General features: G+C 40.2%; 1 protein-coding gene across 1 annotated transcript in view; it reads right to left on the reverse strand.

Moving 5' to 3' along the window:
* The window catches only part of CTSD (cathepsin D), a 43,780-nt gene that overhangs the window by 12,744 nt on the left and 5,679 nt on the right, over window positions 1-25,357 (reverse strand). The window contains exons 2-3 of the mRNA XM_060768756.2: window positions 24,660-24,816; window positions 3,170-3,293 (exon numbers count right to left, since the gene is read on the reverse strand). Of these exons, the coding sequence (XP_060624739.2) occupies window positions 3,170-3,293; window positions 24,660-24,816 (281 nt within the window). The remainder of the gene's footprint in view (window positions 1-3,169; window positions 3,294-24,659; window positions 24,817-25,357) is intronic.

The raw sequence follows: 25,357 nt of genomic DNA on the forward strand, positions 1-25,357 counted from the left end.
GGCCCCTCGGCTGTGGAATGCCCTTCCCACAGATATTAGACTAGCTCCATCATTAATGGTAATCCGCAAAAAAAGTGAAGACCTGGTTGTTTGAGCAGGTGTTCGAATAGTCAGTGCAATGTGTGTAATGAACATAGGAATGGAGCAATGGATGACGGATCCGGATCATGTTTTTAGTGATGAGATGCTAGTGAATGGCTATTGTTGTTAATTATATATTATTGTATAATGTGTTATGATGTTAACTGTTTTTTTATACCATGTTATTGTAGCATTCAATTTTTGCTGTTCTTGTTGTTAACCGCTGTGAGTCGCCTAAGGGCTGAGAACAGTGGTATACAAATAAAGTAAGTAAGTAAGTAAATAAATAAATAAATAAAATAAAAGCCCAGAAGCCAGGTAAGAGAGAGAAAAGTTTTATTTTATTAAACTTTCCCTGATGTGATACATTTCTAAACCAATTTAGTAAGTTTGAATGAACCTCTAAAAATGTTCTTGCTTATTGCAGATCCATGCAATCCTAGGGACTTATTGAAAGTGAGGCGATAGTAAAAAAATATATAAACTCAAGGCTCAGTTAGTGGAACAAATAACAATTATGGTATTGTGATGACCTATATGTCCAGTTTTTAATCTCAAAATTATATGTGATACCATGCTGCTTCCTCAATGCATATAGTTCTTATTGACTCACAATAATAAAATTTTGTGTGAGTAAGCCAATCTTGTGGGTGGGTATCTCCTGAAATGCATGCACCTCACCTATTTTTGCAGCCTCGAGATCACTCCCAAAGGAAAAGGTACCAAAAAATGAAAACTTCCCAATCTTCCACCTAAAACGATTTCCCCTCAAAATATGGATAGCTTAACAAAATTTCTTAGGAACAGCCTGAGACCTACTACAGAAAAGATTGATTGGACTCTGATTAAAAATTAAGTCACATATAAGGAAGAAGTGGAAAAGAGAGATCGAAGGAAGAAGAAAGAAACTTCAGACGACCCAATCTTGCTTACGTCAGAGGAAACAGGCGATTAATTTATTCACTCCTATTTTTCATCTCCCCTCCTTTCTTTTGGCTCTTCTTTGCTTTCTACTTCACTGATGGTGGCTGTTCTTCAATCTCCATTCTAGACTTGCTATGTACTCTATTATATTTTAGATATAAGTTTAAAAACAACCTGCCAATGTATCCCTATTTTATCCCTTAATAAAATATTAATGATTAAAAAATGGCTGATCCCCTCCTGCCCTCATTCCTTCATCCCAGAGGAATATTTCTCTGAAATCAGTAGTAGACCTCTAGTCACTTCCAGGTGCAGGTTTTCAGGAACAGTGCCTGATGGGGAGATCAGTTCACGTGCCTGATCTTGAGTGAAACTCAAAATTAACCCAAAATTAATATAAGAACATCAGCCCTGGCCTTGTCTTACTCAACTGCCAAGTATGCCTGCCCTGTTTGGTACAAGACTGCCCACGTGAAGCAGGTGAACATAGAATTGAATGAAATATGCAGAATAATAACAGGATGTCTCAAACCTACACCTGCTGATAACCTCTACAAGCTAGCTGGCATTGTCCACCTCCCCCAGAATGTGCAACAGGAAGTTGCTGCTAACTGTGAGAGAAATAAGGTTGAACTCTGTGAAAGCCACCCACTGCATGACTATCAGCCTCCTCCCAGTAGACTCAAATCAAGGAAAAGCTTCATGAGAACAACTACTCCTCTTAACGTTCCCTCAGCAACAGCAAGAGTATCCCTCTGGGCAGCTAAACCAGGAAATCCCAATTGGATGGCCCCCCACGGGGGTCTACCTCTAGGGGCAAACCGAGAATGGGTAATGTGGAAGTCCCCCAACAGACTCAAAAGTGGAGTAGGCAGATCAAAAAACAACCTGGCAAAATGAAACTACCTAAACGAATCCTCCACCTTGTGCGACTGTGGAGCAGAACAAACAACTACTCACCTGTATGCTTGTCCACAATGTCCTGCCTCATGTACAGAGGAGGAATTGTTTAAAGCTACAGACAATGTGATTGCTTTTGTCCGTTTTTGGTCAAAAATATGAAGCTTTTTGTGCTCTTTCTATTTTTATCAGTTTTATACTTATTTACGCAATGCTTTTAATACAAAATAAATAAATAAGCGAAGCTCTAGTTATTGACAAAGCTATTGTTACTTCTGGAGCAAACAGTTTTTATAACCCCCCTTATGTGATTTGATATGTAACAAAGCTAGCACAGAGTTTGAGTGCCTCCAGCAAACTCTGTCCATTTCAAGGGCCATCTGCTGGCAAGTATCATTTTTTTAAAATTCCTTTTGAACCAGTGACATGACTTGTGTAGGACAAAATGACTACCAGCATGCAGTCTTTGCCTGGAAGCGTTAACACGGAATGTTTTCTAAAGCTGTTCCAACATATGGGGAATTAAGTGGAGAGATCCAATTTGGCTCCTAAATTGGATTTGGAAAGAGTATTTTGAGATTCAAGTGCATCTGGCAGGTTCTTTTCTCAAGGGTGCTCAGGACTTGAGAAGCCAGCTTGAGTTCATATATTTCTGAAGAGAGTTGGTGAGTAGTTTAAGAGGCTTCGCTCTCCAGGTGTAAACACTTCATTTTGTCAAAGAGAAAAGGCTCCAAAACCATCATGCGTGGAAATGTTGAAGTGGAGCACTAGGCTTTATTGCTTGGATGGAGTCACACCACCATCTAGGATTGTAGCACCACAGATATGGAAGACAGTTTCTCTTGAAGCCATTTTAAAACCATTTTGCTAATTTAGACACATGAATTAATTTAACGTTTTGCATAATGCCCATCACTTACAACCATTATGGATTTTTATTCACAGATATGTTTAAGAGGCATCTCCTGGATCATTTACGAATGAGCTCCAATGTGATTAAGGGTTTAATATCAGTGGAGGCTGCCCTTATACTAAGTTCTAAAGAATATCTTTATCTAATACTAGAAACTGTCATCTCCAATCTGGTGCCTTCCAGGTATTATGGGACTGTAATTTCCATCATTCCAAGTCAACATGCTAGAGACTTTGTAGTTCACCGCACATAAAAAGAATACAGATGGCCACAGATGGATAAAAGGTGAGACACTGGTATAGAAAGTGAGTCAGATGTGGGGTTTTTACAAAAGCAAGACAAGATACTTACTGCAAGCAATATCCAACAAGTGACAGTGGACAGAGGGTACCCAGAGATTGGATGATCCAGTATCAAAGACCACAGTAAATTTTTGTGGTGGTGTTCCAATGCCAATTTCTCCATAATACTGTGCCTACAAAAGAGAAGAAAACATGGAAATGTGGATGTAAACATTCTTCTGGACAGGGGAAGACAATATCAAGCTTACACAGAACCAAATATGCATGGCTTCCATGGCACCGCTCTGCCATGTGTAGTTATCTTATTTCAGAGTTAGACAAGGACCACTAGAAAGAGACCACTGTCACTAAAGGAGCATTTATGGAGATACAGTAGGCCAACCTCAAAAGTAAGAAGCAAAGCTTCTTATACCTCTGGAATCCCAAAGACATCAAAATGTGCAGTGGTTTAGGTTGTCAGATTAGACTGGGCTCAAGTCTCACTCATCCATAAAACTCACTGTTTGACTATAAGCCAGTTTCTCGGCCTCTGAAGCATTTTTGTGAGGATAAAATGTGACCAGGGTAGGGAAGAAGATCATGCAGCTTGAGCTTCTTGGAGAAAAGTTTGAATACTTAAAAAAGCAAAGGAAAGTAAGGTTGCTTACCTGTAATCATGTTTCTTCTAGTGGTAACTGTGAAATTCACACCTGTGGTATTTCCCTGCATCCACGCAGCTGACTCGGATCTTTCTTGAAAGCTTTTCCTAATTAGGGACTCCAGCCCCGCCCATCTACTCCTAATAAAGCCAGGCAGCGGGGCTTGGAGCCTTAATTCCGTACCGCGAAAGACAGTCGGAGATAAAAGGCATGACAGAATGTGGGGAGGATGGGCGGGTTGTGTGAATTTCACAGTTACCACTAGAAGAAACATGATTACAGGTAAGCAACCTTACTTTCTTCTGCGTGGTACTGTGAAATCCACACCTGTGGTAGACTAGCGAGCAGTCCCACGGATGGTGGGTGTCATGCCAGTGCAGAAAAAAGTACTGCTCTCCCAAAAGCCGTCTCCTTCTTGGCAGCTAAATCCAATTTATAATGGGAGACAAAAGTATGCGGTGTTGACCATATGGCCACCCGACAGATATCATGCAGAGGCACACTGTGCAAAAAAAACCATGGAGGCTGTCAATGCTCTAGTGGAATGAGCATGGATCTGAACAGGTAAGTCCAGTCCTGCCATTTCACAAGCTAGCCGGATAGCTGCAACTATCCAGGCCGCCACCTCTGGGTAGAAACAGGAAGGCCCACAGTATCCCTATGGTACTTAACAAAAAGTCATAGTGAGTTCCGTAATGGAGCTATGCGGTGGACATAAAAAGCAAGAGCCCTCCGCACATCAAGAAGGTGCAAAGACTGCTCCAGGGGAGTAGAAGGATTTGGAAATAAGGTTGGAAGGACAATGTCCTGAGACATATGAAACTATGATGCTGCCTTAGGTAAGAAGGGAATGTCTGTGCCCAGCATGATGTTATCCTTATGAAATTTCACGTAAGGACTATCGACTCAAGAGCCATAAGCTCGCTAGCGCGACGAGCAAAAGTAATAGGCACTAAAAATGCTGTTTTCCATGATAGATGGAACAAGTCAGAAGTGGCCATTGGCTCAAATGGTGGTTTCGTAAGGGTGAAAAGAACAACCTCCAACCTCCAACCTCCAAGAGGGGGGCACAGGCCTACTTGGGGCCAGAAATTTCTAAAGCCTTGCAGAAATCTCTTTACAAGAGGATCGGATAAAGGAGAGGGAAGAGAATGCTCACTTCTAAACGAATCTATATTAGCCAGATTGACCTTCAAGAATGATAATGAGAGTTCTGAATCTGACAGAGATCTCAAAAAAAAAAAAAAATCCAGGAGGAGGGAAGTGGAAGCAGACAGAGGCTGAACCCCTTGCTTTTGTGAAAAAATGCAAAAATGACACCACTTACAAATGTAACAGTGTTTAGTGGCAGGTCTCAGGGCAACGTCCAAAATGCCCTTTACTGGTTGAGAGAGGGCTGAGGCTGGAGCTTCCACGCCGTCAACCGGAACTGAGTGACCTGGGAGTACGGGACTGGGCTGTTGCCCATAGCCAGCAAGTCTGGCCTGAGTGGCAACTGAATGGAACAGCTGCCTGCAAGTTGGAACAGAATGACAAACCATGGCTGGCGGGGCCACCATGGTGTGATGAGAATGCAATCTACCTGCTCTGCTTGAAGACGAGAGACCACGCTGGACAGCACTGGTAATAGTGGAAAGATGTACAGGAGGGTGGATGTCCAATCCAGGAGGAAGGCATCTCCCAACAGCCTGTCTGGTGGAGGCAAGACGTGCTCCAAAGAATTGGCACTTCATGTTGGTGGGAGAGGCAAACAAGTCCAAAAGGGGAGTGTGCCATTTGACAAAGAGTTCCCATGCCTGGGAAGGAGGAAGGGACCATTAGTGGTCAGTATAAACTGTCTGACTGAGGGAGCCAACAAGAGAGTTCTTGATGAATGGCACTGATGGTTGTGGTATACCAGTCCCAGATTCTGATGATGAGGGCAAGCAAATCACAATCGTGGTGGTGGTAGTAAGGTGGACAATACTGTCCATGAGCAAATGAGAGATAAGGTGCAGTGCCATTTCTACTGCGAGTAACTCCAAATAGTTGATGTGCTCCATGCCCTCTATGGCCGCCTAAGGACCATGGATGGTGTGACCCTTGAGGTGAGCTCACCACACTGAGAGGGAAGTGTTGGTTGCTAACATCGCCCACACAGAGATTGGAGCGATGAGTCCACTAGTTGAGAGACCTGTGGATGGCTAGAGGGACAATGACACATTCATTGGGCTCATCCTGCATGGGATGAAGTGCCCGAAGAAACCAATTCTGGAGAGGCCGAAGGTGCAAACAGGAGAAAGGAGTGGCAGCTGTGGTGAATGCCATGTGTCCCAAAAAGCACTGGACATCCTTGGCATGGATGTATGGCGTCTGCCAGACTCAAAGAGCTAATGAATGCAGATTCAGAAACCTGTCTGCTAGCAAGTAGGCCCTTGCATGCCAAGAGTCCAATACAGGCCCATGAATTGGTTGTTTGGATAGGCTGAAGAAGAGATTTTACCTTGTTGATAAAAAGACCAAGCGTCTGCTATAAAGACAGAGTAAAGTGAATGTTCCTCTGTAGATACTCACAGGACTGTGCACCAGCAACCAGCCAGAAATATAGGGGTAAACTACTACCCCGTGCACCCAGGGATGAACCGGCATACAGCCATCTCCTCAGTAACACCTGTGGAGCTGTGGAGATACCAGAATGAAGAACTTGAAATGAAAAAGCCTGACCCATGTCTTGCTGGATAACAGAGTGAGGATGGTTGGTAATGACAATACCTGAAATTTGCAATATGCAATATATGCATAAAATCCTGTAAGGTCCAAACCTGGCCAAAGCCCACTGCCTTTATTGGAAACCAAAAAACAGCTGGGGAAAAGGAAAAAGAAGGAAACATAGAAAGATGTAAAGAAGCTACTGCTCCTTTTGAAACAAAGTAATTACCTCCTGCTAGAACACAGGAGGAGGAGTGGCCCGTAGAGTCCCTACTGGGGACAGTTTGAAAAATTCAATTGCATAAACATGCTCTGTAATCTCCAACACCCATGAGTGAGAAGAGATCTAATGCCATGCATCTAAAAATGATGAGGTGGAGCTCCAAAAACTGGAGCTGAAGGGTTGGAGGCTATGAAAGAAGAGAAAATGCATGCGAAAAAACTATTGGCCCTGATCTACTTCTTCCCTTTAGTTTGTTGTCAATCCTGGATAATTAAGCTGAGGGGCTGGCCACCACGATCTAGGCTAGATTGTGGTAAAAAGCCAAACTTAGAAGTAGGCTATGTTCTGCCATGGGCAGTTATCCTGCCATTGCTCTGCCTTCTTTGGAGAGGGTAGAGGATCTACACATGCTGGTGGATGGCTGCTGCAACAGCAGCAAACACCTTAGTACTGTATCGGTGCTGTGCTTAGCCGTAGCGTTGTGATGAGAAGCTAAGGTGAGATACTACTGACAGAAAGCCCTTGGGATCTGTTGATGTTGTAGGGGAAGAAGATCCAAATAAGGTGCTGAGCTATGCCACAAGAGCACCTGATAGGCTGCCATACAAGCATGGTAATGAATCATGCAAGTGAGTAGGCTAGCAGTGGGGTGGATCTTCTTATCACAGTGGATTAAACAACTTTGACCACAATAAAGTTCAGTTTAGTAGGCTTAACTAACCACTCTGCTGAAGAGGTGCGTATGCAGTAAAGTGCAGTTACAAACTTAGAAATTCCAGACACAGATACAGGAGTTGCCCTTTGTTTTTCTCCAAGCTTAAGCGAATATGGAAGTGCTGGGAGAACTGTACTTGGAGCTTGTTTCTGCTGTTGCTCAACTGAGAAAAGCAGATCCTCTAAGCAATCAAGGAGGAAAAATTAGGTAACACATCCCCTAAGGAAGCTGGGATGGAAAAATCCTCCTCAAGAGTAGGAGAAATCCGCTACTCATAGGAGTCAGAATCTACATCAGACTCATTGACTGGTTGCAGCTGAAGGAAGCACCAGAATGAGCTTAGGAAAAAGTTTTAATAAACTCCTGAAAACCAAAAGAAGGGACTACAAATCCTTGAAAAGGAAAGGAGGGTGCAGTTTGCCTATGCAAAAGAGTAGCAACCTACCTGTTGAGGCATGGGCCAAGTGGAGATGGGGCCCAAAAGACACAGTACTTACAGTCTGAGCCGTCACTGAAGCTCCCAGGCAGCATGACGCAGAGGGAGGATAGTAGCCCGAAGGCCCCTCCAAGGAGTTATATTCCATGGGCTTAGACCCAAAGCCTTGGTAGCCATCACTCACACAGATGGCGTGGCTACCTTGAGCCTCCCCTCCCCTGAGGAGGGCAAAAGCATGGCAGGAATTGTTGCAACCCAAAGGCCCCTCCAAGGCGTTATATGCCATGGGCGTGGAGGTAAAGCCTTGGCTAGCCATCACTCACATAGGTGGCGTGGCTGCCTTGAGCCTCCCCTCCCCTGAGGGGGGCAAAAGCATGGCAGGAATTGTTGCAACCCAAAGGCCCCTCCAAGGCGTTATATGCCATGGGCGTGGAGGCAAAGCCTTGGCTAGCCATCACTCACACAGGTGGTGTGGCTGCCTTGAGCCTCCCCTCCCCTGAGAGGGGCAAAAGCATGGCAGGAATTGTTGCAACCCAAAGGCCCCTCCAAGGCGTTATATGCCATGGGCGTGGAGGCAAAGCCTTGGCTAGCCATCACTCACACAGGTGGCGTGGCTGCCTTGAGCCTCCCCTCCCCTGAGGGGGGCAAAAGCATGGCAGGGATCGTTGCAGCGTCCACTGCCTGCTGGGGTAAATGGGGCAGGGAAAGCACGGGCAGTGAGAGCAAGCTGTCCTTAAAAAACAGAGACAGCTGAGAGGCGTGGCTGCAACCCAAAACAAAGTTATTGGCACAAAGCCACAGTGGCAGTTTGTTGCCACAAGCTCTACCAGTTCCTGGGTCTGTAAGGGGTGGTAGGCTGGTAAAAGTCTTCTTCCCTCCTGCTTTCTGAGCGAGGGGAACAGAAGAAAAAGAAGGTAAGTTACTGCCCATTGCCAAAGGCAAAAAAGTCTGCGCCTCAGAGGACACGGCATTTTTTTTTTTTTTAGAGGGAGGGAGTGGGTTTGTCCTCCCACTAGCCTAAATAGGATAAACAAAGGTCCCAGAACACAAGTTGGAATTGCTGTCTGTTAGAGTAGTCAAACTGGAGTCCTTGAGTCAAACCAATAGTTGTTTTAGGAGAGAACACCGAGTTGTTGCTGCTTTCGCGGATAAAAGGAATTAAGGCTCCAAGCCCCGCTGCCTGGCTTTATTAGGAGTAGATGGGCGGGGCTGGAGTCCCTAATTAGGAAAAGCTTTCAAGAAAGATCCGAGTCAGCTGCGTGGACGCAGGGAAATACCACAGGTGTGGATTTCACAGTACCACGCAGAAGAAATTTGGACGAACAACCAGCATCAATGCTACCTTTGTTTAGGTGCCATACTGGATATGATGTTATAGAACTGACCAATTTCAGCCACCCTGTGATGTCATAATACTTAAATATTAACATCTCACCCAATAAGTAAGTCAGGAGTTTCAAGATGTCAACTATAGAAAGACCGCACAGAAAATAGCAACAACATGAGGAATGGAACTATAACAACATCAGAACATGTTGGAATTTACATAAACATGTGCTTATTCATGTATTGTTGGCTTCTATTTGTCCTGGGCCTGACTTTGTCTTTTCCACTCTGCTAATAAGTGAGGAAAAGGTAAATGAATGAAAGTTCCAACATGCCTGCTTCACTTCAAAATCAATCTTAAATGCATGTATTTCTTTCTTCTTGAAGGGTTGTATGTTCTTTGAAAGAGGTCAAAATCAGCCCCTCACAAACCAACCTTTTAAGAAGCATCAACAAAATATGAAAAATCTGTATCCAAGATGGAAAGATTCTGGTGTTAGTTCTCATAGACTTGCAAGTTTAAGCGCCCATCATTATACAGTGCATACGGAGAGAAAAGTGTTTTAAATTTTATACTTTTCAAGTGCTAGTAAGACAAATGGCGATTCACAATATGTTTTTAAAAATAGCCAGGAACAAGAAGGTTCAACTTAAGGTAGAACTTGCCCACCGCCATACAGCTTTTACATTACAAGGGTTTGGTGATCCTTCTCATTTGGATGTTGGGAAGGGAATTGTGTCTAAACATGTTCCCCCATGAAAACCAAGGTCAGACTAAAAACAGAGAAAAGGGCACCAAATTTCATCCTGATGTCTCAGTGTTTAGAGTTACACTTTGCAACAGGGGAGAAAACCGTGCTGCACACTCAAGATGGAAAGGGTTTTTCTTTCTGGAACAAGCTGCCATGACACAATGATTTCCCAGTTACACACGCAATATCACTTTTTTTTTCTTTTCTCAAGTACTCTTTGCATTGTCTGATCTACCTACAGCTTGATGAAATTAAAGGTTCCTTCCTCTGCCTTTGGTATTTCAAATTAAAAACCAGCATGTGTTTTTCTGCAAAGACTTGTATGGCACTGAGGAAACGCCAAAAATACTTGACAATTTGCTTCAAATTCTATGGCAGTTATGAAAAAACAAACTACCTTGTAATTAACCTGAAATGAAGTTTACTCTTTTGCTACGGTGATTGACATTTACAAGGACCAGAGCTTATAAAAGGCTATGATATAAAAATGAAAAACAAACAAACAAAAAACAACATGGAGTGAAAACTTAAGGCCCAAAGAATATCACCTTCTGTTCCTGCCCATGCTCTTTTAAAAAAAATGTAAACGGAGGCTGCACATAGACATTTAAAGCAAAACAAGAAAGCAAGCACAGTTGTTCATGTGCTTCAGTAGAGCCTTTGGCACAAGGCAATGCACTTGATGTACTGCTCGCCTACACATTTTGGAAAACTCACCAATATCTTTAAAGTGCCCAAACGATGAGGAGGTTCTCATTCCAAAAGAAGAAATGAATGCTTAAAGAGTACGTGTTTCTTTCTTACAGTCACTTTCTCTATTATAATTTGCATGCATATTTAAATACTCAATTTAGGTGATCAATGCTTGTTGTTCAAGTTCTTTTCAACTGATAATCTTAAGGCAGACCCATCAGGATTTTTTTTTTTTTTTTGCAGTATCTGTTTAGAGGAGGGTTCCTCTGCCCTTCTCTGAGGATGAGGCACAATGCGTTTTCAAGGCTGAGCAGAGATTTGAATCATGATCTCCAGAGTCATAGTCCAACACTCAAACCACTAAACCACACTGGGTCACAATCAATACTTATTTTTATTTATATTACTATTGTTATCATTATTGTATTTATTTATATCCCGACTTAATCCTGGTAATCAGACACAAGGGGATTAACAATTTATATTTAACAATTTATGACGTTAAAACATTAAACATACGTATCACTAGACAATACACAAACCTTAAAAGCAGCACCACATGGCTACCCTACTCAATTTGTAAAAGCCTGGCAATGGAAGAAGAGCATCAATGGGATTATCTGGACTCTCAAGGGATCGGTTTCCAAAATCTGGGAGCAGTCACCGAGAAGGTCTCTACTTTGTTCCTACCAAATAATCCAGAGAAGGTGGTAGATAGAGAGAAGGGACTCTTTAGTTGATCTTATTGCTCTGTGAGGTTCATAAAGGGAGATGCAGTCTTTCAAATAAGGACTGCTGAAGTAAACAAAAAACAGCATTATAAATTGTAGTTAAACTGGCAGTCAATGAATCTGTTGTAACAAGGGAGTTGTGTGTTCCCTATAGCTAGCCCTATTTAACAACTTGGTTAGGGCTCCTTGGGTAAGCTAAAGTTTCTGAGTAGTTTTCAAAGATAGCCTCATGCAGAGCACACTCATTTAGGGATCAATATTTTTCCCTTCACTAGAAAATTCTTGCATTGTAACCTCAAAACATATTCAACCACTTGTTAGGGTTAAATGGTACATATGAGTTCAAACGGCGATGCTGCAGCTGAAAACAAGTGATCTTTTGACGATAAAACTATAAAATGTCTACAGATTGTAATTGCTCAATCCAGATACTAAATGTTTAAGATGGAGAGGCTACAAATATGTTCGTTCAAACTAAAGTCTGACACTACACATGCAAAACAGAAACTGAACAAACACTTCACACATATATCAATGTGTCAAATGTTATTGTAATAAAAAGGAGCAGAGTCCTAGAATCAATCTGTACACCAATCTAGTATTTTGGAGCTGATCTAGTTCAACTCAAATTCCAAACCGACACCTAAGTTTGAAAATCCAAATTAAGGGTCTTTCCATTGGCCAAGATGGAGAAGAAAAAAGCAGAGATTATCATTTTTCTTCTTGTTGTTTAATTCCTTTATCATTTTATATTTGTGTAATTATGTTATTGTTTTATTTTATTATAGTACTTTGTTATTATTTAGTATTTTATTTGATGTTATTGTCTGTTGTATGCATTTTATTTTGCCTTATTGTAATTTTTGGGCTTGGCCTCATGTTAGCCGCCTAGAGTCCCTTCGGCGAGATGGTGGCGGGGTATAATAATAATAATAATAATTATTATTATTATTGTTATTGTTATTCTGTTTGACAGAGCTTAATTAAATTGCAAATTGGTTCTATGGAAAGGGATTATGTCTACCAAACTGGAAACAGATGCTTTAATGTTTTGGTAAAAAAACCCAGAACTGTTAATATTTTCCAAGTTACGGTTTGACTGATCTAGTAGAAATTGGCAGGTTGCCTTTTTGAGAGTTATAGGGGTGCCAAATTTCAGATACACAGGTGGAAGAATTTTGTCCAAAAGTTGTCATTCTATTTGGAGGGCATCCAAAAAGTAGACATTTAATTTCTCTATTTTTCAGGCAACCATTACTATAAAAAATAACCAACAGCATAAACAGGGTGCTAAATAGCATGGTGGATCATATGTGCGCGTAAGTGTGATAGCAGTTTATCACATTCTGATAAAAATGTATGCTAAACTGTCCATTATAGGAGCTCAGTGCTATGAGAATTGCAGAAACATTGTACCTTTTGCAGTTATTTTTAAAAAATATTAGCAGACCTTCTGAGCATTCATTTGACTACTGGAAACAAAATCAAAGGGGTTTTATTTCTATTTCTGTTTATAGCACTGTCCTCAACTCTATTTTGCTTGCAGGATTAAGTTGACTACATTAGGATGTAAGGATCCTAAACATGCAACCTAAAATTAGAAGGGAAACAGGGCAAAAGACAATAAACATAACTGACTTCGTATTTGTATGGTTTCTGCAAATTAAGATTATCAATATAAGAAATCTATCTGCCTTTTCCCTTTTCACTGCAGGCAACTTATTGTGTAACAGGTGCTTTATGATACAAAGGAAACCGAAATAAAGCCAAGTCAGATATGAAGTTGTTACAAAACTAAATGAGATAGGATCAGATTAAGGTCTCTGTTTAAAATGCCATTAAATGCAATGCTGACTCAGAAATATCTCTGCGAGGCAAATAGCAAAGGAATAGCAGCAACAGGGCTGGAAAGCTACAGTTTTGAGATAACAGGGAGGTTCTCTAAGGTCTTCCATAAATCTGAAAAAAGTCCTACATCAGCTTCAAAGAAAATGAATATACTTGAGTCCATTTGTCTAGACCAAATAATTATAATTATAATATGTATTTGTATTTCTTACTGTGTCTCCCTATGGATGTGGCAGTAATGGCATATTATTAGTAGCAGCAATTCTAGTTTTGTGGAAAGAACATTAACATCCATGGTCCTGCCTATCCACAGAACTGCCGTGTGTCCACCCCGTCTGTCTAATGTCTGTCACAATTCTTCCCAGCCAAAAGAGCCAACTCTTTCCATTTTGTACATGGCAATCGATGTAGCTCAGATATAAAGGACATGCCTTGCACGCAGAGCATCAAGATCAGACTAAACACAGATCCTCCCTGAAACTCTGGGATGTGAGAGTCAAACCTCCACCCCTGCCCTTCAACCCCAATTCTGAAGCACCCGCAAAGGAATTCTTTTAAAACTGCATTCCAGGATTTATTTTAGATTGCTTTTTTGACTTTTAAAGTAGTATTGAAATGTGTTATTAAAATGTTTTTGGCTTTGCATTTTTATTTGGTTTTATTTGCTAAGGAGCACTTTTGGATTGGGAGGAGATATAGAAAGTTTAAATACATGAATAAATACAATAAATAAATAAATAAAGGAATGAATATGGTATTTAACAAAACCAGAGCTTGGAAACATGATAGTGGACTACAACTCCCAGAATGAACCAGCCTTCTGGAAGATGTAATCCATAAAGTCACTTTTCCAAGTTCTGCATGTGACAAGACATGGTTGGTCATAAAAAGCATTACTAACACGTGTTTGCCTGTGTGAAGCACCGTGGAGGTGGGCGAAGTGTGGCAGACAGAAAGTTTCCAGCTGACTGCAGCAGGATTGCCAAAGTTTCTTATTTAGCAACTGCAGCAGTTCTTTCAAAAATCAAGACGCCAAGCTTGCAATAACCAAGATTAATGCATCATCTTTCCTTCCTCTTTAGCCACTTTTGAAAAATGAAATGTTTGCTAAAATGACATGACAAAATTCTAATGTGGGACAAGAGAGGTAAGCTGAGTGATCCTGGCAGCAATAATATCTGTTTATTATTATTATTATTATTATTATTATTATTATTATTATTATTAAATGAATTGACAGGATGAAGCCAAACTATCTTTTTAGTATTCCTCATGTGGTATTGCACTTCTGCTGTGCTTATGGTGTAATTGATTTATTCATACTCCTGTCCTGATTTTGAGCAGCTCACAAAATAAGAAAATAAATATATGTAAAATGTGTGTTTATCAAAACATACAAGTTATGATTAAAATTGCATTGAATTCTTTGTAGAATTAAACCTCTATACTTATAAGCAAAGGACAGAAGCAGAGCAGCACACTCAGAAAAGCTATTTTCTTGGAAACCAATCAGTTCCCAAAAGTCTGTTGAAATAAAAATTCACCTAGAAGACAACATAGATGAAATAAACCTAGCCCTTCCTGGGAAGTGAATTCCCGAACCTGGGATTAGCCACAGAGAAGGTGTGACAGTCCTTTAGGCCAAAGGTGTACTGCCTCGATAACAATATTCCAGAAAATTCACGAGTGTAATGTGCCCCAGGAGCTAATGCAAATTATTTTAAAGTCCAAGTTTTGAAACAGTTTTGCAACACTCCCCCCAATGACAAACTAACACTGCTTTCTCATAGGAAGCCTTACACTAACCTCTTGCCTGCAGCAAGTTTTCAAAAGGAAAGAATCTTTCAAGCTATGTTTCTAAAACACCCCTTATGCCCCAATAGGATTTGCTGTGTTCAAATCCCAAGTGAGGTAGTAATTGTCTACCTGTCCAAGAAAGGAGTCCACATATTATGTCATTCTTTGCACCAGCCTAAGAAGAACACCACCAAACACACTACATTAAACTTAACTGAGAGAGTCTTCGTTCTCATCATTAGTTTAAAAAACAGAGCAGATCGTTACTGACTACCTTCTCACCACAGCTACAGAAGGAGGACTAAACTACACGTGGGACATGCAACAAAATGGAGCAGTGTTTCTTGGCAGTGTTTCAGCTACTCCATTCTGTTCCTTTCAGGTAGTTCTCCATTTATTCATTCATCCCAATGGTTAATATTCAATGCCCATTATACATTTGCTAGGCTTAATGACATATGAAGTCAATATTAAATGTGCATACTTTTACTAATGTTTATATGTTTTTAATTCTATGTTTTAATGTATATGTTTATTTTATTATATGTTTGTTTTATGTGGCATTTAATTATTGCCCATTGTAAGGCCGCTCTGAGTCCCCTTCAGGGAAAAGGGCGGGGTATACAAACAGTAAGTAAGTAAGTAAACACTATTGTATTTAAATCTTTGTACTATGTATTTAAATATATATATTTTATAGTAATCTCACACCAGGAGTCACTCCTGACATGACAAAAAAATTATAGTAATGCATTTTAATATATTACTATATATTTTATAATATGCATTTTATGGTGATGTGAGGAGAGGTAGGTAAAAATAAAAGTTATTTAACAACAACAACAACAACAACTTAATTTTTGTACCCCGCCTCCATCTCCTTGGAGGGACTCGGGGCAGCTTACATGAGGCCAAGCCCGATCAACATAGTTTAAAATCTAACACATTAAAAAGCATAACAGCATAAAACAGAATAAAACAACATTATAACAATATATTAAAAAGGCATCAAAACCAACAACCAATATTGAATTCAATTTATTCAGTATATAAGACCTCAGTGAAAGTGAAAACTGCAAATAAAGAAGTTGCCATATTTTTTACTTGAGAAAACACCTCTCTAGGAATTTTGAGGTCCTCCACCACTAGAAAATGACCACAGAATCATAATGGACACCTAGAGATTCATAGACATATGTCAATCTAGGTCTTCCAGCATGGCTGAAGGAAGTTGACTATAGAGATTGCATTGGAGGGCTTAGCGATTAATCATATCCGTTAATAACCAAATATGCAGTCAACACTGCAAATGTGGTGGTCAACTGTACACTAATTCGGCTATTTTGGGTGCTTTACGCCTTTTAGAAGTTTAGTTTTGCAACTGTCACAGATCAGTAGGATGAAACACTTTCCAGGGCCATGCCATCTACAAGGAACCCCATCCTTTCTTCTGGCCTGCTGTATTGTGTATGATGCTTAACTGGACAAGTAACCCAGCAAAGCCCCTGGCCAAAGGAGCCCTTGAGCTTACAAAAAGTCTACTTAGGAATAGTGTTCAAGCAAGGACCTTACTGTAAAATTGTCCTCATCTCTTCCAGATGACTTCAGTTTCTTGTGCTTTCCCAGATTTTAAATTCTTCCTTCTCTTTTCCCTTCAGAGGAAGAACTGTATAATGCTTCTGGATAGGAAAACTATGGAAAATCCCACATGTGAAGTCTTTCCCCTTATAAAAGAGCTGTAAGTTCTGCATTCAGATTGTCTGAAGAGCTCCTGTTTACAAGAGTGTTTCAATACACCTGTCTCGTTGTTTGATTCCCAAGAGATAGCAACCCTTTCACAGATAAAAGCTGTAAATTCCTGCCCTTGTCTACTTAAAGAACAGCAGAAGAGTTGTGAAATAAGGACATTCGATTTCCAAGTCAAATCCAGTGCTTGTTCAGCAGAATGGTCCCCAGTGTACACATGCATGCATAAGGATATGAGGCTAGGTTGAAGCTGAGCTACCACTTTTTTTTTTTTTGCAAGAATACATAGGTATGTGCCCTGACATTTTGAGAAGGAGGAAATCCCAGAGTCTCAAACACAAAACACATTCACAAAATTCTCCTTGCTCTGACCCTGAAAGTTCGTGTTTTTCTCACTAATTAAGAGCAGAGCCAGTCTCTACTTCTTATATTCTTTTTCTCTCACGTTCACCATGTTGACCCCAAAACAGATTTTATTTTTAAGTGTGATGAACTCAATGTGACTTTGAGCTGAGCTCACATATATTTGTGTGTGTGAATCAAGCCACCTATCAACTCAATGAATTCCATAGGGTTTTCTTAGGCACTAAATACTGTGGTTTGCCAAGTCCTTCCTCTGAAATATAGCCTACATCATGTTTTCTTTCTTGGTAGACCCTAGCCCTGCTTGATTTCCAAGATCAGATGAGACCTTGTGTCATTTCTTTTCAATGTCAATGTTTTGAAATATATTTTCTAATTTTCAGTGAGACAAATCAGTACTGAGAAGAGAGTGTAGCTTCTACAGAAGGCACAAAGTGAATAAGTGAAATGATGGACAAATGAAATGGTGGCCATACTGTATCTTCAGTTGCTCCATCGACCAGATATCATGAAAAGGTTGCAGCTCCATTGAGACATTGCGTATCATTGATACTGGAACCTCCATTTCAGCAGTTTCTCCACATGGGGAATCAGAAGTGGGGAATCTTGTGAATGCCTGGGGTTCTTGAATAATCCATATACTCAAAGAAAAGCAAATCCTATTCTCATGCCAAAAAAAAGAAGTCAGGAAGATTTGCTGAAATTAAAGCTTGTGATACCTGCTGATCAAGCTTCATGCAAACTTAATTATAGGAGTGGAGGAGGTGGGAGGAGCATGAACAAGTAATTTGTCTTGTTATTGTGTGGTTTCATGTAGCGTCTGACTTATGGCAACCCAACAGCTCAGCATTAATTTTTCCCTTGTAAGTATCATTCAAGTCAGAAAAAAATATTTGGCCTGAATACTATTAGTAATCCCAGCTACAGCAGACTTACTGAATCATTTGCAATTATTTACATGCTGACTTATAACACTATGTAACAAAATTTGAAAAAATTCTGTTCATGGTTTGAAAGAGTTATTTCCTGTTTAATTGACATTAGTTGTTATATGCCAGAAACTTTGCTGTTGTGGCTGTCACAAACTAGGTTTAATTAGTTGAGATTCTATGAGATATTCATTGAAAAACTACAGCAAAATGAGCTGCAGGATGTTCCACCAGAACAAAAGTTTTTTGCAGTTTAATAAACCTTTTCCATGTTTTTATGATAGAACCAATTAGAAAATTACATTTATAACCCAGGAACAAAAATTGTATTACATTGTATAATTTAACCAGTCTAATCTAAACCCCAATAGTAGGACTGAAGAATGAATGAATGAATGAATGTATTTTTAGGACTGAGGCTACACATTATTTATCAGATGCTGTGAGACTTAAACTTTCAATAGCCCTAGTCATTATAAGAATTGTTGAATAATGTTATGTTTTTATGATGTTTATTATTTGTAAATTTTACTGCATTATATTTTAATCTGTGTTTAGTGGGCTTGTCCCCATGTAAGCTGCCCTGAGTCCCTTCAGGGAGATGGCGGGATACAAAAATAAAGTTGTTGTTGTTGTTGTTACTACTACTACTACTACTACTACTATAACCATATCTGGATATCAATTCTTTCCTCATCTGCAAGATTAAACCTTGTAGATAGCCTCTTCCAAATAAATGAAGTGCTTTGAAGAGCCACTGGGATTCCAACTGCATTGTTCATCCCAGGTCACTTCAAAATTCCTGATTCACTTTGCAAAGACACAATGGACTGATCTACACATTTGGAAATGAAGGCAGAAATACCCCAAAATACATGGAGGGACTGGCATGTTGGAATGTTATGCTAGCTTAGAAATATTATTTGCTTCCAGAAATCTTGTACAGGTTGAGTATTTCATATTCAAAGTGTTTATAACTAGAAATACTTTGATATATACTTTTTTGAATACCTGTATTTGCATATACATACATAATGAGATATCTTGAAGAAGTTCATTTCTGCTTCATATATATCTTAAAAGTTTTTATACAATTTTAAAAACAATTTTGTGTATGATTATGTATACTGAACTATCGGAAAGCAAAGATATGAGAAGCTTAGCCACTCATGTGGACAATTCTGGATTTTGCAATTCAAGATATGAGATGTTTCATTTGTCTATCCAGTGCAGAATATGTATATATGCCTGTCCAGGACAAGCCCTGAAGGAAACAGTGTATAGGAACAATTGTGCTACCTTCAAAATGCCATGGCTCAAGACAAATTGACCTTTCTTCAGAAGAAAACACTTAGGCAATCTTCACTTTCTAAATTTCAACATCATAAGCAGAGTTTGATTAAACACTTCCATTTCCTTCTTACAAGAACTCTCATGAATTGGCAAACAAAGAGATGACAAGTCAAAAGTGAATAAGAAAATTGGATGGCTGACAAGGGCCTAGGGCAAATGGGAAAAAAGAAGTCAAAATATGTGCTTTCCCTAGAGAAGAGATGTGCATAATTTAGAGTAGCACAAGATCAGTGTTGTTGCTCATGCTGAAGAGGGAATCCCACCACTGATCAGCCCTCATCCTCACTGTCTGTCAGATTTCAGGGAACACAAGTAGCCCTCACTTAGGCTCTTGGTGCCAACTAGAGTTGATCCATTCAATCAATTGTTGAATGATAAGTCAACAGATACATAATAACAGTCTCTCCTATTTTCTGGGCAACACAATTAAGGGATATGGTCATCTGTCCAGGTAAATAAGGGATTAATGATGTTTTGGTGAAGTTACATTTATTATGCTAGGAATCACAGTGGAGTAATGCATGATCAAGGTGATACCAACTTAGTAGGAAAAAAAAGAGTTTAGTCTTTCACATTTAAGGTAAATTCTTTGAAAGCATGAAAGGACTGCAGAATCAAATTCGGTTTATTCTCAGATTTTCAGGATCTCAACAGCTAATTCAAATGTAACATTCATACCAATTAACTTACTCAGCAAAGACATTTATCAACCAAAATGCTCTTTCCTGGATTACAACTCTCAAAAGAACCCAGTCAGTGCAGACACTGTATCTTTTCCAAGCTCTGGTATCCAGCCTCCTAGAACCAAGAATGGTTTGTGTGTGCTAAAAAAGGAGGGGAAGTTCACTTGTGTCTTTAGCACCTTCTTATTCAGGGCCTGTTTGTAAAATGCTCTGTATTTCCTAGCGACAGAGACTATTCTCATGGTAAAATGGTAAGATACACAAATAATGCACACAAAACATCTCTTATGCTCAGCCACGTAATAGATAGGTGGAAGGATACCACCTGTAAAAGCTCTAAAAATGTCAACCGTGAAATGTTTTCCTCTTGAGCGGCAGAAATAATCTTTGGACCTTTGTGGGTTCCCAAGGGTTGCACATATTTGAAGCACACCTTTCATGACCACTGTAGCTTACAACATTGACTGTTAAAATGCATAATGCAAAAGTTAACACCCAATTAGTTAACAAATCAACTTAAAACACTAATTTAAAATGATTTAAAGAATGCTTAAAACCTAATAGTGAAGATAAAAGTATAGCATTCCCCCAGTAAAAGGCCCTTTAGCAATTAAGACCCAATTAGAAGCTGAAGGCCTGTATAAATAAGGAAACCTTTGCTTAACAGCAAAAAAGAGTAGAAAAGGATAAATCTAGCCTCCACTGAGGCCTTTTCAACACTGCCATATAATCCAGATTATCAAATCAGATGATCCATATTATTTGCTCTGAACTGGATTATATGAGTCTACACTACACTGGATTTTATACGGCAGTGTAGAAGGGACCTGAGAAGACCTTCTCCAATGTCCTCAAAAACATGACTTTGACAGTGATTGGACTGAAGGGAAGTCATCTTCATAGAGGGAGATGCACTGAATAAATTTTCAAGGGGCTCAATTGATGGACTTTATTGGATTTTTAAAAGTCCAACATGTTTTCACCTGTATATATATTCTTAAAGGCCTTCTTCAGGGGCTATCTGATGTTTTTAAATTCAGAAATTTCTAGAACTGAAACCCTCAAATGGTTTCTTTTCTAGGAATCAGACCTTTGAGAGTATATTTTGGCAAAAACATATTGGGCTTTTTTAAAAACCTGCAAAAAAAAATCTACCCATTGAGCACCTTCAGATAAATCTCCAGTTTCTTCTACAGATTTTATTGGTTGCTCTCTAGTTCTTGCTTTTGTCATACAGGGAGATAAGAGTCTTTCAGGTAGTCTGAACCCAAGATGCATGAGAAACAGCAGGTGTGCTTAGTTCAGTGAGACTTACCCCCAGGTAAATATGTCTAGAGAAGTAGGCCATAAAAACACAAGAACCACAACACCCAAATCATTTTCCCCCTAAACAAATCCTGCTGACGGCACTGGCGCTTGCTTTCAAGAAAGTATGCTTTACGCTGCAGCCTGGGAATTGCATGGTGCCATAAAGACCTCATTATAATGAAATATTAAGTATGCCTGGAGTCGTTGGCTTTTGCCAAGAGTACAATTATAGCCATGACACAACATTGTTCAAAGCTTATAAGCTTTTCTTTCCCAGACCTACAAAAATTAGTCCTCTCATTGTTTAAGAGTAGAGGTGATCTATACAGCATAACAGAGATTCAAATCCTTTGGAAAGGAATCAAACATTTGTCTAGAAAATATATACCTGTACAGCTGCCATCAAGCTAAATCTGCATTCCTTTCTTTACTGATTTCTGTAATTCTTCCTAAGACAAAACTTTAGAATACCTTGAGGTATTATTTCTCATAGAATTCCCACAGCTATACTAAACATCTAGTTTTATTACTGCTCAGGAGGTGCAGATCAGGTGCTCCAGAGAGCCTTGAAAAACTGGCTTCAAATATGTGGCAACCTTTAAGAGCTGTTTGACAAGAAAATCCATTTTCAGAGTGGGGATGGGTGCTCTCACACTGGAGTTTTATTAAAGGTAAAATAGTCTTTGGTTCTAGACTTTTTAGCTACAGGCCAAGATTCCCACATCTCATCTGATTCCACCTAACTACCATCTGAATGAGTTGTGGATCCCAACGTTTGGTCCTTCTAAGAAAGCATGCTTTTGGACTTCAGTTTCCCGAAGTCCCCACAAGCTTGGCCAGCTCTCAAGAATTCTGAGAGTTCAAGTCCAAAACACTTAAAGGACCAATATTTATGAACCACTGCAATAGAGTAACATTTAGCAAGGGCTGTTCCAGGTTATCGTCATATTAGATATCCAGAAGTTTATTGCTTCTAGTTCTATGCTCTATTGAACATGTTTAGCACTAACTTAGTTTTCAGATGGCACCTTTCGTATTGCATCCTAATCCCAGCAAATGGCCTTCCTCTTAACCCAGGGGAGAGTACCATATGACCCTGATTGGACTGCAAGTCCCAGCAGTGAGGAATGCTGCAAGCTGCCGTCTAACAAGATCTGTAGGGTGGAACATTTCCCACCCCCGATTTAATCTAATTGCAAGAGTCTGTGATTACTGGTTCTTCCCACACTCAAGCATCTTTTTCCTGACTCTTGAATAGCCAGTCTGAGCAGAATTTGATGATGCAAAAGCAAATTATTTTTATTTGAACTATTGTTGGTTCTATAAAAACGCATTGGTTCACCAATGCCTATTCTGGAGATATTCTCTAGCGATTGCCTTGCTAGACAATCCTCCATCAATAAATCAGAAAAGGAGATGCACTTGTTATTTACAACTATTTTGCAAAGAATACCAAGGGCCCTTCCATACAATCACATAGCCCAGAATATCAATGCAGAAAATCCCACAATATCTGCTTTGAACTGGGTTATCTGAGTCCACACTGCCATACAATCTAGCTCAAAGCAGATAAAATGGGATTGTATTCGGCTGTGTGGAAGGGGTCCTAGAGAGCAAATAAGCACCATCTGCAACAGTTGCAATAGTTCCTTCATCCTACAAGAACAATGATCATTTCTGAGATCTTAATGGTGGCAAAAAGAGACAGCTGTAGAGGACTGTGTCTTAGATTATTTCTCTGGAGAGCCCACTGGGTTACTTTGGGAAAGTCACATTCTCTCAGCCACAGAGGAAAGGAAAGGCAATCCCTCTCTGAACAAATCTTGTCAAGAAAACCCAGGGATAGATTCATTTTAGGATTGCCATAGGTTGGAAACAACTTGGAAGACATATAACTGATGGCAAAAAGAGTTCAGCAAAAAGTAACCACTGTTGTGTGGCCCATATTAAAAGACTCAACTGGAGAAGAAAAATGGACCACTAACTACTATATATTTCAGTTAAGTGGATTAAGCGGATTAAGTTTCAGCAGACTATTAACCCGTTCTTTCCTAATTAATTTGACTGCACAAGAGAGATACAAAGAGAGGGAAATATTCCAAGAGGAGTTAAAGTAATGTCAGTAAAGCTGCCAAAGGTAACAAAAATAATCCTTGAATGAATATGCTTGGATTTAACAATGAGATTATACTGCTGTCTCTTTAGTAGGTTGAGAGCCAGAGTGGTGTATTGATTTGAGTGTTGGGCTAGGACCTTGGCAGCCAAAGTTTGGATTTCCACTTGGCCATGAAACCCAGTGGGTAGCCTTGAGCAAATCATACTCTCACAGCCACATAGGAAGGCTGGACAAATCTTGCCAGGAAAACCCCACGATAGGGTTGCCTTTGGATTGCCATAAATTGGAAATGTCTCAAAAGCATACAATAACTCAGTAGGTCATGGTTATTTGGTTGCCAACTTCAAACAATTGTTCTTTCTCCAGTGGAAGCCTTTGCTTGGTAGGCTGGCTATGATATCCCAGAATGTCAAGGTCTCAGAAACACTCAAACCATCCTCACTATCAGATCCACTCAGTCCCTCCCCAATTTTTTCACACTCCTCCTACACATTCTCCTTTGTTTCGACAGCTACTTTTGCCAAAAGGAATGTCATAAAAAGCCATGTCCCATATAGATATATGGACTCTTTATCAGGGAGGCCATGCCTCAAGAAGGGCAGTACTGCAGTGGGAGTGGACTTCCCATGGAGGTGACATACTTTGGCACTTGCAGGTCAGTTGTGTAAGCCTGCTTACACATCAAGTCTGTCAGAGGAATGAAGCTGAGCATGTGTAGGCGCACCAATGAAACACTGAATGCCGGATGTTTTGAAATAAAACTGCCTACCATGTAAGCCAGACCTGCACAACCTGTGGCCCTCCAGATGTTTGGGACTCCAACTCCCAGAAGCCCTATCCTGTCCAGTGGCTGGGAATTCTGGAGCTTAAGTTTATAACACCTGGAGGGTCACAGGTTGTGAAGGTCTGATCCAAGCTGTATCTATAAATATGCAATGTCAAAGACAGCTGCAGTGGTTCTCAACCTGTGGGTCCTCAGATGTTTTGGCCTTCAACTCCCAGAAATCCCAACAGCTGGTAAACTGGCTTGGATTTCTGGGAATTGTAGGCCAAACCACCTGGGGACCCACAGGTTGAGAACCACTGAGCTAGAGGGTTACAACTTCTCGATTTATTACATAGTACCTGTTCACTATGAAATAAGAAGAAAATGCCAATATCGTTGGGGAAGGAAGTACCAGCTGATATACTTACATCCATGTAATTCTTCAGAGTCTCTGGGGTAGGCGTACCTGCACCTGGACCCCCATATTTGTATTTCAGCATTTCTCCCAACTTATCCAGGTCTTGGAGGTCAGTTCCATATTCAGCATAGATACTACGCGCAGAAGGGAACTTCTTCAGTGGGATTCTGGTCCAGGAGAATTGATATTTTAGAAAAGAAAGGAAGAAAAATTAGATGAAGCTGTGAAACTATGTCACCGCCCTATCCCACAACATAAAGCTTAGCCACATGAAAGCAACTGCTGCTCCATGGTGAGCATTTTTCTACTTTACGCTCCACAAAAAGGAGATTATCTTACGAGATTCAAAAGTAAAGCCTTTGCCTGAGGAACAAGGGCAGCCTTGTTTGCCTTTTGATATGGAGCTAAAGGAAAGTAGACAACAGATTCTGTGGGAGCCACACTGCCTGTTGGGGTGCACTGGGTTTATTGACAGGGTTTCTGTGAAGTCAGGAGATACCTGCTGGTTTTCCTCCTGCAGGGAATCTGGCACTTCTGCATGGGAGGAAACCCTTATAGGGCAAGTTTAGGAAGTTGTTCTTTCTTCCTTTTTATTAAAGTATATCTGCTGGAAGGTCTGGCTCTGGAGCTTTGCTATTATGCTGCGATTAAAATATTCTTAAACAACACCGAAGGACACCAAGTTGATATCCGAGTTTCACTTGTGAT

The sequence above is a fragment of the Anolis sagrei genome, chromosome 1 (assembly GCF_037176765.1).
Source record: "Anolis sagrei isolate rAnoSag1 chromosome 1, rAnoSag1.mat, whole genome shotgun sequence".
Taxonomy (NCBI): domain Eukaryota; kingdom Metazoa; phylum Chordata; class Lepidosauria; order Squamata; family Dactyloidae; genus Anolis; species Anolis sagrei.